Raw genomic sequence first — 15864 nt, 5'->3', positions numbered from 1 at the left:
TTAGATAATTGACAATCTAAGGGTAATGATCCGCACCTAGGGGTAGTCCGTTGAAATTCTAGCACCGCCAATAGGATTTGGGTCCGTGGATGAGTGTATCAAAGCCCCGTGCTGATGGGATTAGCTTGTAAGGGCGCATGCAAATGATTTACAATGCTGAAATTTGAAAAGGGCTAGAGGATTACCTTTTTACCATCGGTGGGCCGTTCTATACAGCGGGGCAGAGTTGCGGGCTCCAACGTAGGCAGCGGCGGGAATGGAAACCCCAAAACAGCTCCCCCAAGGAGCTCCTTCTTCCACTTCTCCCCACTCCCTCTCTCCCTTGTAGTCGAAAATTCGTATGGGAGTGAGGGAGTGAAATTCCGGGCCTGATATAGCCCAGATTTTATGCCTAAATGGCCTTGGGGGCCCTTTTTCTAGCATGTATTCCCTTAGTGGGTTGGATTTTGGCCCATATTGCTATTTCAGGGGCCCACTAGCCCATCCACATCATGGGGAAGGTGTCCCATCGTAGGATGAGCAATCAGACCAATTTTAGTGGAGATCAGATGCCTTGATCGACTAAGGGAATGCTACTTATGATTGATGGTCGTCAATGCTCGATCAGGACTATGGCTATATGGATATGAGCATTGAAATATCTTTAACTCATATTTCAAGTTTGGTCGTGATCTAATGATTGAAAAGTCACAACTTCGCAAAAGAGTGGGAGGTTCATTTCACTTAAGTTTTAAGTTTCAGCCTTGGGTATTTGCGGATTTCAAGCGCTCAGCCTCTGGCCCAAGTTGTGCAGTTTTAGATACTATCTTAATTCGCCATCCATGATGGACATCAAGCCCAGTGAGACGGATATTATTCTATAATTTCGGAAGTAGTGTCCTACTAACGAGCGATTTAGAGCTTATTTGGATAATCGAAGTATTTTTTGAATAAATTGGGTAGCGAGATTTCTTGGGGGCAATTATTAGGGTCTGGATTAACTGAGTTCATAGTGTGGCATATTTGAAATTAGCGAAAATAGTGATTCGGTCATGATTACTCTAGATCATTGGTTGACTAAATGAGTGACCGAGTTGATTTAGTTTATTAATTAAGATCCAACTCATAGTTGTCTTGGCTTTAAGTATGTCTTTAATTTATTTGTGATCGTCTTGATTATTCAATGATAGGTTGGCTAGATTTGGGCCCCAGGTGAAAAAATTACAAGGCTAAACTCGATACTTAAGTGATCGAGCGGATTCGTTAGCTTTCTATGATTGATTAATCGAATTTGTGCGGTTCTTTACTAGTACCACCTATGTATAGCTAACATCAAGTATTAATGGTCAGTTAGTGACAACGTAAGTTAATATAAAAAATTCAAGGGTTTTCGAAAGATTCAAAATAGCGAAAATATAGCACCATTTTATAGAAGTGTGCGCACCCTTTGACCTGATTCACACTAATATTTGTGGAAAAAAAATTGTAAACTCCATCATTCGATCCAAGCTTATACTTTATTATTTTTGTGATAATTATACAAGAATAAAATGGATATACTTCATAAAGAAAATGTCAAAAACTCTTTCCATCTTGAAGGGACTCATATCAAAAGTTGAAAAATAAAGTGATTTCAAAAGTAAGATGCTGAGAAATGATCAAGGCTGCAACTATGTCTTTAAAGAATTTGAGATACATTATGAAGTAGGAATTGAAAGGAAACTGACTATTGCTTACTCACCTCAGCAAAACAGTGCTACATAATGGAATAATATGACAATTATTGAAATAGCCAATTGCATGTTAAAGGAAAAAGATGTTCCAAATACCTTTTGAGGTAAATTTGTGCTTACAATTGTCTACTTGCTTAATAGGGGTCATACAAAAGCCATTGATGGCAAAAAAACCTATTAAAGCATGGTCTGGTTGCAAGCTTTTAGTAAGACATCCCAAAGTTTTTAGTTGTATTCATTATGTTCGCATCCCATCTCAAAAACATTAAAAATTTGATGAAAATTTTAAATTTCCATTCGCATTGGTTATAATGCATAACAGAAAGGTTATTAAGTATACAAGGTTGGAATGGAAAAACTATTATTCAATGAAAGTGCAATATAAGATTAATTGGAGAAATAAAAAGGTGCAAGAACAAATATTTGTTATACCAGAAAATAAGTCCAAAGGCATTTAAGATGGAAGAAGGAATGGAAGAAGAAAATTATGAAAATTATGGATCTGAAACTCCGTTTTCTTCATCAAGGCCTTTCCCATCCATACTATCAAGTTCTAGATGAATAACTTCAAGTACTTCATCAAATTCACCCTTGAGGAAAATGAAGACTCTAGTAGATATCTATAAGCATTACAATTTTTCTATTGTAGAACCTAAAAGCTTCAAAATTAATACCAAAAAAATGAGGTAAAAGCTGTGTAAAAAAAATTCAAATAAGCATGATTAGGAAAAGCTCCATTTTAGGAGTTACTTAATCATCCCAAAGACAAAAAAGTATTGGAGTAGAATGGGTTTATGAGACTAAACTCAATTTAGATGACTCAATTAAAATTACAAAGCAAGACTTGCAAAAGGTTTCATACAAAAATATGCGTAGATTACATTGAAACCTTTGCACATGTTATTCAATTAGAGACTATAAGAACTCTCATTGCAATTGCAACTTTAAAAAAAAAGTGGTTCATTTTTTAACTTAATGTTAAAATCAAACTTATTAAATGAAGTTCTTGATGAACAAACTTATGTGACTCAATGGCAAGGATTTGAGAAAAGCATTGTATAGGCTAAAGCAAGCACCTCACGTTTGGTATAGCCAAATTGATGATTATTTTACTAAGAAGCAGTTGTTAGACCGAATCATACAATAAAAGATCATCTAATAGAAGTCTTACAATGGTTTCATTGATGTAAGAGTTAAAATACTTTATATGTCAAAATTGAAAGTATATCTATTCTCATCATATTGTTATATATTAATGATTCAATATTCATAGAAAAAGATTACAATATGTTCCATTTGTTCAAATTTAATATGACTAAGACATATAAAAAGAATGATATTATTAGCATTGGGCATTATTTTTTAGGAATAGAAGTTTCTTAAGTTGCTCCGTAGAAGGTTTTAATGACCTGCATGCCCACCGCATATACTAATTTTTAGGTCAAGAAACTGCAATTGATAGATAGAGTGAATGTCAAACTCATCATCGAGTGACAACATTAGCGTGTTTCAGCAATTCCTTTATCTGACTGCTGCATCTGTAGACACTTATTGAGCAGTTAAAAATGAAAAATAACCAATAGTCCATCTCAACAAACAAGTGAACAAGTGCCTTCAAATCAGAGGCTAGAATTGCTTAACCAATCTAAATTCAGGACCATAACATAGAAAATATTGGGTTCCACAATTTAGCCCGTTTAATTCAATTTAATGTAATCCACGTGTACAGTTTATCAGCGCCTGGGTATCAAGCATCATACTCAACCAGAGCACCAAATAAACTCCCAAAAACCAAAGAAATCGGATTGCCTACTGAGTTTCTCAGTAGGCTCTTGTGGTACTGAGTAAACTCTGCTGGACCCACTATGAATACATGTGATTTATCCACACCGTCCATTCATTTTTCCATATAATTTTAGGGGTTGAGCCCAAAATTGAAGCATATATAAACAAGTGGACCATATCATAGGAAACAGTGGAAGTATTTATTTCCACTGTTGAAACCTTTCTAAGGCCTCCAGTGATGTTTATTTGTCATCAAGCCTGTTCGTAAGATCAAAAAGACATGTATAAGTGAAAACACAAATATTAGCTTGATTTAAAACTTGTGGCCTCGAGAACTTTTCAATGGTAGATGTTAAATTCATACTGTTACAGGTGGTGTGGTCCAGTTGAGTTTTGGATATGCTTCATTTTTGGGCTAACCACCTAAAATTATCTATCAAAATGGATGGACAGAGTAGATAAAATGCACGAATGACAGTGGGCCCCACAAAGTTTACTCAGTATGCTCAGTGTACTGAGTTACTCATAGGGGTGTACATCGAGTCGAACCGAGTCGAGCTGGCCTCGGCTCGAACTCAGCTAGGCTTGGTCCTCGAGCCTGACTGGCCAACTTGGCTCGGTTCGATTAGCAGCTTGAGCCAGCTCAAGTTGAAATCGAGCCGAGTTCGCTATCGAGGCATTTCCACAAACACCTGAACTGCAACTTCAAAAACCCATTGTTTTACAAACAGAAGCAATGGTTTTACGGGTATTTTCTCAAATATCTTCTAAGTAACAAAAAAAAAAAAAGAGGAGAAAAAAGGTATTACTTTCATGCACAAACCTTCTTTGCTACCGGGCGAATCGGGCTTCTTCGAGCCGAGCCGATCCGATCTAACCAAGCGTACGCAATCCGCTTTCCAGACAAAACCAAAACCGTTAATACAACGGAAGCGGATTGGCTGGTGTACCCCCACATCACCGACCTGGCCGTTGCGTCGACGTCACCAAGTTATGTGGGTCACATCATAAGGTATGTATTATTTCCAAACCGTCCGTCCATTTTCCGAGCTCATCGTAAGCCTTGAGCCGAAAAATAAAACAGATCTAAGGATCAAGTGGACCACACTGCAAAAAGCAAGGGGGGATTGAACGTCTACCATTGAAACCCTTTTGGGGACCACATAAGTTTTGAATCAACATGATATGTACTTTCCCTCTTCATCCAGGTCCGTGTGACCTTATGAACAGATTGGATGGAAAATAAACGTTATCGTGGGCCCTAGGAATGTTTTAAGGGTGAGAATCATTGTCACCACTGCTATTTATGGTGTGGTCCACTTGAGATTTTTATGTAAATTAGCTTTGGTGAATTTCTCTAAAATGATCTCAAAAAATGGATGAACGGTTTGGATATAATAAATACATCATTGTGGGGCCATGTAAATTTGATCTTCTTTGAACCGTTGGTACAAGTACTCACACAGGTCGGTGGTGTGCGGTACACCAGCCAATCCGTGTGACCCACTTAAATTTTGGATATACATAATTTTTTGTATCAGGTCTAAAATGATCTCTAAAAGCGTATGAACGGCGTGGATTTCTCCCAAAAATCTCGGTGGGTCCCACCCAGCATCCTTGCGCAGGAACTTCCAGGAAATCCTCGTCCTAATACAACGGGCAACAAACCACCAAGCCTATTTCCGTAACTTCACGCCCACCCGCTTCTATTTAAATCCCCCTTTCCACCCAATCTCCCTCACCGCGTTCTAAATCTCCAGACCCGATACAAACGTATCGGCCGAAACATGCCTCTGCATCGCCGAAACTTCCCCTCCATCTCCCAATGCGACCCCACCGGCCGTGGGACCCACACCGTCGCGGCCGATCTGGACGGTACACTCCTCATCTCCCGCAGCTCCTTCCCCTATTTCATGCTCATCGCCGTCGAGGCAGGCAGCCTCCTCCGCGGCATCTTCCTCCTCCTCGTCTCCCCACTCATCCTCTTCCTCTACAAGCTCGTATCAGAATCTCTCGGGATCCGACTCATGATCTTCGTATCGGTATCGGGCATTAAGATCCGAGACGTCGAGCTGGCGGCCCGGGCCGTGCTGCCGAGGTTCTACGCGGCGGACGTCCGATCCGACACGTGGCGGGTCTTCAGCGCGTGCGGGAGGCGCGTGGTGGTGACGGCGAATCCGACGGTGATGGTCGAGCCGTTCGTGCGAGAGTTGTTGGGCGGGGACAAGGTGCTGGGCACGGAGCTGGAGGTGGACCCGAGGACGGGAAGGGCGACGGGATTCGTCAAAAAGCCAGGGGTATTAGTGGGAGAACTGAAAAGGCTGGCGGTTTTGAGGGAGTTTGGAGAGCGTTTGCCTGACATCGGGATCGGAGATCGCGAGTCGGATCATGATTTCATGGCCGTTTGCAAGGTTCGATTCTTTTCCCATTGACAAAATTACCCCTGCTTTGAAATAAAAATACGGTCAGACACTAAAATAGTCGACTCTCGTAAGTACAGTTGGTCCGACGCGGATTGCATACTCACCCTGCAATTACCGACGTGGCTAGTGGTTGGTGCTCTGTGGGCCCCACTATGATGTATGTGTTATATCTACACCGTCCATCTATTTTTCCAGCTCATTTTAGGGCTTGATCCCAAAAGTCCAAAAATGATGCAGATCCAAATATCAGGTGGGCCATAGCAAGGGAATCAAAAGGTTAGATGGCAAATAAATATTACAGTGGTCCCTGGAAAGTTTTTAACGGTGGTCATCCAAATCATCACTATTTTTCCTGTGGTGTGGTCCCCCTGAGCTTTGAATTTGCCTCACTTGATAGATCATGACATAAAATTAGCTAATAAAATGGATGGACGGCATGGATAAAACACATACATCATGGTGGGGCCATGGACGTCGAACGAACGTCCGGTGGCTGATTTAAGTCAACGAATAGAGGGTTAGGATTATTTATGTTTCCCTCATATTCTACCGCCAGCTGATGAACGGTCCATGTCTCATGCACGTGTGCCACGTGTTCTGAGTCGGTATTGTATAGTGGAATTGATCCGTTGACAGTGCCACGACTCTCTTGCATGCAATCACGTGATTTCAGCTGATAACGCCAGCATAGAGTCCGAATGATATTTTCGTCGGTTAAGAAAGTTGGTGAAAGTAGGTTTTCCGGCTGCCTAATCGCCCAAAATGACCAAAAGAACCTCCTTCTTCTAAGGATCATAGGGGTATTTTGGTCATTGGGTGGTTGGTGGTATTTTCGGCCGATTTAAAAAGAGTCGTGATCCATGGGATTACGGAAGGTGTGAGGCTGTTTTGAGTCAGCAATGAACTTGTACAAGCAAGGTCACACACGTGGGTACTGGTCACATGTGTGAGGAGTTCTCACCACTCTCAACTGTGATATGGTGACGTGGCTAGATTTGATCAGACATGTGCTGTTCCATGTTGCAAGAACTTTTTCAATGCTTAACCTACCAATTAAGAAGAATCTGGATGCTTTACTTGTTGGTTGTGAGGACAGAATTTTCGGCTTCACCAAACTTATTGCACGACTCAAAAAAATCTATCTCGTTGGGTGGAAGGAAGGAAAAAAAAAAAACGAATTTTTATTTTCTTAAACTGTTTTGCTGCTGCTGCACTTATGCAAACTTGCTTCTTCACTTGTTCTAGATATACAATGTGCTTATTTACAGGCTTTTGAATGAAATGTGAAAAGACAAAAATGCCTTTATTAAGAGCTTCCAACATTAAGTATTTTTAGAAACTACACTAGCCGTTTCATCTTCCAAAACAATACCATGGGAAGTATTGTTGTGCATTGGAAGATGAACAGTTGGCAGTTGTTATAAATGTTTTGGTTTGCAATTCCAACACTCCGTTTCAAACCAAAATAGGTTTCGGTCCAAGCATCGATCTAAGTTTCTTAAATGTATCAATCGGCAATGCTTTGGTGAAGATGTCCGCCACTTGGTCAGTGTTATGACAATGCTCTAGCTTCACTGATTTCTACTTCAATTGATCTCTCAGGAAATGAAACCTTGTATCAATGTGCTTGCTCCTTCCATGTTGCATTGGATTTTTGGCAAGCTCTATTGCCGACTTGTTATTCACGTATATGACAGTGCATTTAGCATATTTCTTAGCCATATCGTCTCATATACAGTGGACGAAACTGCTACATACTTGGCTTCACATGTGGACAGTTGCTACGGTACTCAGCTTCTTTGAGTTTCATGTGAATGTTGTCGATCCAAGATAGAAAGCATAGTCTGTGGTACTCTTTCTTTTGTCTTGGTCACCACCCTATTTACTATCAGAATATCCATATAGAATCGTCTCATCATCATATGAATAAAAGAGACCGAATTCAATAATCTCTTTGATATACTTTAGAATTCTTTTTGCAACTAGCCAGTGTAACCCTTTTGGCGCTTCCATATACTGGCTTAAAAGCCCAACACTATAGACTATATCTAGCCTAGTGATTATGAGGTATCTTAGGCTTCCGATCAGGCTTTTGAATAAACTTGAGTCAACATTTCTTCCTTCGCCATCTTTTATAAGCTTTATGCCTGTTGCAGTAGTTGTATTCACAACTTTACAGTTGGTAATCTGAAACTTCTCAAGAAGTTCTTTTGTGTACTTCTTCTATGAAATATAGATGTCGCCGACTTGTTTTTTTCACTTTGATATCCAAGAAGAAGGACATCAATCCATCGGCAGTCAGCTCAAACTCTTTTAACATGACCTGCTTGAATTCTTCAAACATCACCTAACTGTTTCCAGTGAATAGCAGATCATCAACATATAAACAAGCTATAAGTATATCACCATGGGCATTCTTCTTTGTGTGAACGGCATGCTCATACGGACATTTAACGAAACCATTCTCTTGAAGATAGCCATTGATCCGTGCATTCCAAACTCGAGGGGCTTGCTTCAACCCGTACAGGGCTTTCTTCAACTGATATACTTTGTGTTCCTCCCCCTGCATAACGGAGCCTTCAGGTTGGTCAACATACACTTTTTCTTTAAGTACTCCATTTAAGAATGCGATTTTCACATCCAATTGGTAGATCATCCAACTATGATGACTTGCAAGGGAGATAATCATCATCACAGTGTCAAGGTGAGCAACTAGGGTGAAAACTTTTTCATAGTCTACCCCATATTTTTGTTTGTAGCCTTTTGTTATGAGTCTTGCCTTATATCGTTCAATCTTATCATCGACATTCCGCTTAATTTTATACACCTATTTGAGACTAATGGTCATCTGGCCTTTGGAAGTGAGATCAGCTCCCATGTGTGATTCTTCTTGATAACGTGCATCTCTTCTTCCATAACCTTTCTCCAATATTCTTTATTCACGGCCTCCTCGAATGTGAGAGGCTCATGATCCACATATAGGCAAAGCAAATTTACTTCTTCAGTTTCTGCATAAATGTCGTTGAGGTTTCTCATTTTGATAGGAGTCAAGGGTGAAGGAGAATTGGATGAAGATATACTGGTTAAATTCTAATTTGATGAAGTACTTCCAGGGGAGATGGAACGTACTCCTGAACTTTTGCGATTCGAATGGGGTGATATGGGTGTCTGCTCCTAATTCACATGCCTCTCGTCTTCATATTCTTCAGCCTCGACCTAATTTTCTTTAGCCGAATCTTTATGGTTCCACTTCTAGGTTTCTTCCTCGCAGAACACCACATCTTTACTTACCACCACCTTATTAGTTAGTGGGTTGTAGAGCTTGTATGCCTTTGATTCTTTGCTGTCGCCGAGGAAAATATACTTTTCGTCATGATCATTAAGTTTTTTCCTTCTTACTTCTTGAACTTGAGCATAGGCGACACACCCAAAGATCTTAAGGTGCGCCACGCTCGGTGTTTTTTTACACACGCACGTCATGGGATTTCACCACTGGTGGGTACTCGAACCCTTGACTTGGTGTTGAAACTCCTGGGAGTCTACCACCCGAGTATGCTCGGCTTGTATCCGCTCCATGCCTCCTGTGGTGTCATGAACATGACACTCTTGGTGGGACACAGGTTGAGCAGATATGCAGTACATGCAACTGTTTTTCCCCAGAAGCTCTTTGATAGGCCTTTCTCCTTCAACATGGTCCTCGTCATGTCGAGGATAGTGCGGTTCTTCCGTTCCGCAATTCCATTTTGTTATAGCGTGTAAGCTGCAGTGTGTTGTTGTTTAATGCCATGTTCCTTATAATATTCTTAAAAAACATTTGAGGTGTACTCCTCACCTCTTTTAGATTTAAGGGTTTTTATTTTAAGACCACTTTCTTTTTCAACAAACGCCTTAAAAAATTTTTAAATAGTAAAAGCAGGAGACTTCTCTTTCATTTCATACACCCACAATTTTTCTATTGAAATCATCAATGAAGGTAATAAAATATTTATTACCTCCAAGAAAGATTGGCTCCAGTGGTCCACAGATATCAGTGTGAACCAACTGTAATGGTTTTCTTGCTCTTCGGGATACTCTACTTGAAAAGGAGTTCCTTTGTTGCTTACCAAGTGTGCACGCCCCAACACATGTTATAGATCTTTAATAGCTGGCAAGCCATGTGCCATGCTTGATAAGGACAAAAGCTTCGGGCCATTGAAATTTAGATGCTCAAACCGAAGATACCACATCCAAGAATCATTCTTTGCTTTTCCATAAAAATATTTCTCGAGCATCATGTTTATATGGAGTGGAAATATACAATTCTTTACCATCTGGACTTTCACAATCAAACATCTATGCATATCTCTTATGGAAAAAGAAGAATTCTCTATGCGTATGACAAACCCTTTTTAGAGGAGTTGTCCGAGACTTAATATATTATTTTTCATGTTGGGAATGTAGTACACATTGGAGATGTAGTTTGGAACACCATTCTTCTGAAAGATTTTGATTTTGCCTTTACCTTTCACCGACATCTTTGACGAGTCACCAAATGTCACATCACCATGAACTCCTATAAATTCTTCAAATAGGTTTTTGTTCTCGCACATGTTATTGCTTGCACATGTGTGGAGATATCATATATTTGGTTGATCACAACCTTTGTCTTGTGCAAGGAGCACTGTGGAGTCTTCCTGGTTATGACTCGATGTTTCAGCATAGTTGGATCTTTCATCGTAATCCACTGGCTTGCTCCAACAATCCAAGGCATGATGGCCGAATTTGTTGCAATTCTAGCATTAAATATTTCTCATATTTTCGCGACCGCGTGTAAATCAGCCTCTACCACGAAAATTGATAAAATTTTGTTGATTTTGTGGATTACTTGGATTATATCCATGCCCTCTTCCTCTTGCATGGTTGTTAGTGCCACGACCCTCACGATGTGTATGGTCACCTCTTTGTTCATTTAAAGTCAACTTAGACTCTAAGACATGTTCAAGCATCGTTCCTGCATTCTTTTGCATTCGTTGCTCATGCACTTGTAACGATCTCATCAACTCTTCAATGGACAATTTTTTCAAGTCCTTTGATTCTTCGATCGCCACAACCACATGTTTAAACTTGGTTGTGAGAGATCACAGTGCCTTTTTCATGACACGTATGTCTTCAACTTTTATATCATTTCTTTTTAAATTGTTAATAGTAATAAGTAGACGTGAGAAGTAGTTAGAGATACTTTCACCTTCCTTCAAGTGCGTCACTTCAAATTCAGTTCTAAGAGATTGTAGGCGAACCTGCTTCACTCGATCAACGCTTTTGAAGATGGTGCTAAGGATCTCTCAAGCTTGCTTGCTTGATCTTGCTTCAGCAATCTTTTCAAAGGTTGATTCATCCACCCCTTGATAGAGGAGAAACAAAGCCTTATTGTCTCTTTTCCTTTGATTTTTGAGCACGGTCTTTTCGTCGTTGGTGAAGGCAACTTCTTCCTCCATAGTAGGTTCTATATACCCATTCGTTATGATCTCCCATAGATCTTGCGGCTTGAACATCACCTTCATTTGTATGCACCACTTTTCATAGTTGTCATTTGACAACTTAGGAACCTATAGCTGGATTGTTGTGGCCATCTTTACACCAAAAAACTTTATGGGTTAGACAAATTGGCTTTACCAGGCTTCGAGATGGCCCAAACAATCTGATTTTTTTTGGAGAAGGGAAGAAAGGAATGGATTAAAAATCTGATATTTTTTAACAGATTTTTCTATAAAAAAAAAAAAAAATTCTATTATCAAATGAAAAAAAAAAAATGCTAGAAACTTCTAGAAAAAGAACTTGGCTCTCATATCAGTTTGTTAGTTGTGAGGCCAGAATTTTCGGCTCTACGAAGCCTCCGTACAACTCAAAAAAATCTGATTTTGTAGGAGGAAAGGAAGAGAAAAAAAACAGAATTTTTATTTTCTTAAACTGTTTTGCTGCTGCAAACTTACTTCTTCATTTGCTGTTTTTCTTTGCTACAACCGGATACACAATATGCCTATTTACAGGCTTTTGAATGAAATGTGAAAAGACAAAAATACCCTATTAGAAGGTTCCAACATTAAGTATTTCTAGAAACTACACGAGCCATTTCATCTTCCAAAACAGCTCTATGGGAAGTGTTGTTGTGATTGGAAGATGAACACTCAAGCAGCAGTTACTGTAAATGTTTTGATCTGCAATTCCAACATTACATGCCAAAGGGAGGGGTATCCAGCTTATTGGAGTGTGATAGGTTCATATCATTGCTGCATTTAATGCAGTAGTGTTGTCCACGGCAGTAATAACGTAGACCTATCACGTTGCAACAAGTAGAAAATCTCTACACGTGACAAGCGAGGATCCGGACTTGGTAGGGAGATGCGGAATTATACATTGTCGAAGATGAGCCTAGTCCATACTGAGCTGAAAAAACGTTTATAGAATGACTTTGAAATCTCGTAGCTCTGCCATCCCTTGCTAGGAATAGACAAAGGCTATAAGTAGCCACTGTGAGTGACAGAGCCACGAGTCATCTGATGTAAGGGTTTTATCCAGTTTTTTTTTCTTATCACTTTAAGGCACAAGCCTAAAAATTGACAGATATAAGGCTTAAGTGGACCACCCTAAAAAGAGTAGCAGTGATGATAAAACCTACCATTGAAACATTCTTAGGGTCCACCCTTTGCCACCTAACCCGATCATGAGGTCAGTAGGGAAAACAAAAATATCAGCTTGATCCAAAACCTATGCGGACCTAAAAAGTTTTTAATGATAGGTGTTTAATCATCATTGTGTGATCTGATTTAGCCTTGGAATTGCCTCATTTTTGGGCTTTCCCTCTAAACCCGATAGCCCATCAGAGCCCTTGTCCGTTCCGGGCTAGGGACGGGTGAGGGTAATACCCAATCAGTGTCCCTCCTCACAGGCAGTACTGTAATCAGGGCTGTCAATGGGCTGTGTAGCCCCGACAGTCCTTCCGGCTTGGCGGTGGTGTATTAGGCCTGATGGTCGGGCTCGGGCTTAGCAGTACCCCAAAAGCCCATAAATCCGCCCGGCCTATAGGTCTTTTTTAAACTTAATTTACCTCATTTTCTTTTATTCTCTCCCTCTCTCACACACAAGGCACACCAAAATATTATTTATCCACCGAGATATTCAAGGCTCAGGCTCCGGTGAACTTGGATCAAACTTTGTGTAAATGTCCCAGGCCAGACTCAAGCTAGACTATTTCAGCCCGTCATAGGCCTGGGCTGAATTTGGGCTTAGATTCAGAATTGCAGGCCTGGCTTGGACAGAGCTCGGCCAGCATTAACCCGCCCCATTGACAGCCCTAACTGTAATCTCATGAGCTCACATGTATTCATACACCATGCAAAGGCACTCATGCACACGTGTACACATATTAACATCATCCACATTTCCTTGATGGGATTGAGTGGTCTGTCAATAGCATCAACATACACTTTTACAAATAACATCGATGACTCTGTTACAAACAAATTTAAGACATTAGACAATATCATATCCCTCCTCACAGGTGGTACCGTAATCTCATGAGCTCACATGTATTCTCACACCATGCAACCGCACTCATGCACACACAAATGACTTTATGGATCCCGGCATGCTTACTAAAGAATCGTCATGTGTAGATGTAGGATGCATGTAAACATCCACACGTATGAATAGACACACATCCATGTGCATTACACACGTGCAACACACACAAGGATCTAACATGCTGATTGTGGACAATCAACAAGCAGGAAGGCTACATGGTGCACCCAGACCCATCAGCCACCCCAGTCCCACCAGACCACCTCAACAGCAACATCATCTTCCACGACGGCCGCCTCGTCCAACGCCCCACCCCTCTCAATGCCCTCCTCACCTTCCTATGGCTCCCATTCGGCTTCCTCCTCGCAACCATCCGCATCTACTTAAACCTCCCTCTCGATGGCCCCATCGTCCAACTCACCTACCGCCTTCTCGGCATCAAGCTCATTATCAATGGCACACCACCACCCCCACCTGCACCAGGCTCACCTGGGTCGCTCTTCGTCTGCAACCACCGCACCGCATTAGACCCGATCATAATCTCGATCGCTCTCAAACGCAAGGTCTCATGTGTCACATACAGCTTAGGTTGCTTCTCTGAGCTCATAGCCCCAATTCGAGCGGTCCCACTAACCCGTGACCGGTCGACCGACGCAGCCCGCATATCAGCCCTCCTTCATGAGGGTGATGTAGTAATCTGCCCAGAAGGGACCACCTGCCGTGAACCGTTCCTGCTAAGATTCAGCGCTTTGTTTGCTGAATTGAGTGATCGGATCGTGCCGGTTGCAGTCGATGCCAAGATGAGTATGTTCCATGCAACGACGGTTCGAGGGTGTAAGTCCATGGACCCGTATTTCTTCTTCATGAACCCTCGGCCGGGTTATGAGGTCACGTTCCTGGATCGGGTGCCGGAGGAGCTGACGTGTAAGGGTGGGAAGTCGTCGATTGAGGTGGCCAATCACCTGCAGAGGGTGCTGGGAGCCACGTTGGGGTTCGAGTGCACCGGATTGACTCGGAAAGACAAGTACATGATGCTCGCGGGCTATGATGGAAAGGTGGACTCTACGTGCAAGGAGGAATGAAGGTAGCATTTCACAAATTCGACAAGTGTTAGGTTGCGTCGTCGGTTTCATGGTGTAGGAGTCTTTTGGGCTGTGTTTTGATTGAAGGGAGGTGTTTTGGTAAATTGGGAGGAATAGTAGCATCGTTTGGCACCGTGGTTTTAGAATATCTTATTAAAAATCACGTGGAGTACTTTGGATTTCATTCAGTTTGTGTTTGGCAGCTGGATTTGGAATCCCCTGCAATCCAAAAAAAACCATGCAGTCAAAATATGTAACATATTTATAGGAGTTTGAATTTAATTACTAAATTAACTTTAATATTTGTAATAACACTATTTAAATATATACTTAGGTAAACAATGATGGAATTACAAGCATAATAGGCCACAAGCATAGCATCACAATCGAGCAACTAATTAATGTTTTTTATCCGTTGATTTACATGACCAATGTTTTGTGCTAAAATTATTATTGACATCATTTTAGTGATGAAATTGAGAATTTAATCATTTTGGGAAAATTAATAGCCTAATGATGTATATGTTACGCATATAACCTTTTTTTCATTAAAAATGAGAAAAAAGAAGAAGAAAGGGAGAGGTTGGTAACCCAAGCGAAAGGGAGGAATTGTAAAACTCATCCAAAGTGAGGATTTGAAATTCCTTTGGATTTGGAATACCCCTCATATACCTCGCCAAACAACTGATATATTAAGACTACCCTCGTATCCTCCCAAATCCACTGTGCAAAATGACCCTAAAGGTATTTTTCATTTGCAGTGGTTTCCATGGAAAATATATTAAGGGTTCATTTGACAATTAGAAATTTCAGGATTTGTGGTGTTTTTGCTTTTTCTTGCCAGCAGTTGTGAAGCAATCTAAATTTGACAAGAATCCAAATCTTTCAAAAGATCTCTTTTTAAACTCTTGATCTAAATTTGACAGGAATCCAAATCCTTCAAAAGATTTCTTTTTGAACTCGTACCTCAAGCTCTGACTTCAGGTCCACTGCATTCCAACTAAAATCCATTCAATTTCACAGGGAGTTCAAATCCACACTCCCAAAATGAGCTCGTGAACCATAACTCGTGATCCACTCGGTGCAGCCCACCTAATGAGTGGGTATAAGGATGAATTTTGCACACAATGATCCTCATGGTGCGAGCAATTAGCTGTCGTAGGGACGCCTCACCCACCTCACCGACATGGTGCAGTCTTGACTGTGGGGCCAACTTCACATATTTGTCATATATTTACCCGTCTATTTTGCTAGCAGGCATGAGCCCAAAAATGAAGTAGAACATCCAAATCACAAGTAGATCCA

General features: G+C 40.9%; 1 protein-coding gene across 1 annotated transcript; it reads left to right on the top strand.

Annotated features, from left to right (window-relative positions):
- The first annotated feature begins 5225 nt into the window (after positions 1–5225).
- On the top strand, positions 5226–14586 carry LOC131231224 (probable glycerol-3-phosphate acyltransferase 8). Its single transcript, XM_058227350.1, has 2 exons — positions 5226–5908; positions 13687–14586. Exons 1-2 carry the CDS (start codon positions 5285–5287, stop codon positions 14557–14559), a joined length of 1497 nt encoding a protein of 498 aa, XP_058083333.1. The 5' UTR covers positions 5226–5284; the 3' UTR covers positions 14560–14586.
- The last annotated feature ends 1278 nt before the right edge of the window (positions 14587–15864 follow it).

This window comes from Magnolia sinica, chromosome 17 (genome assembly GCF_029962835.1).
Source record: "Magnolia sinica isolate HGM2019 chromosome 17, MsV1, whole genome shotgun sequence".
Classification (NCBI taxonomy): Eukaryota; Viridiplantae; Streptophyta; class Magnoliopsida; order Magnoliales; family Magnoliaceae; genus Magnolia; species Magnolia sinica.
Note: the sequence above shows the minus strand (reverse complement) of the source record. Positions and strands in the feature narration are given on the sequence as shown.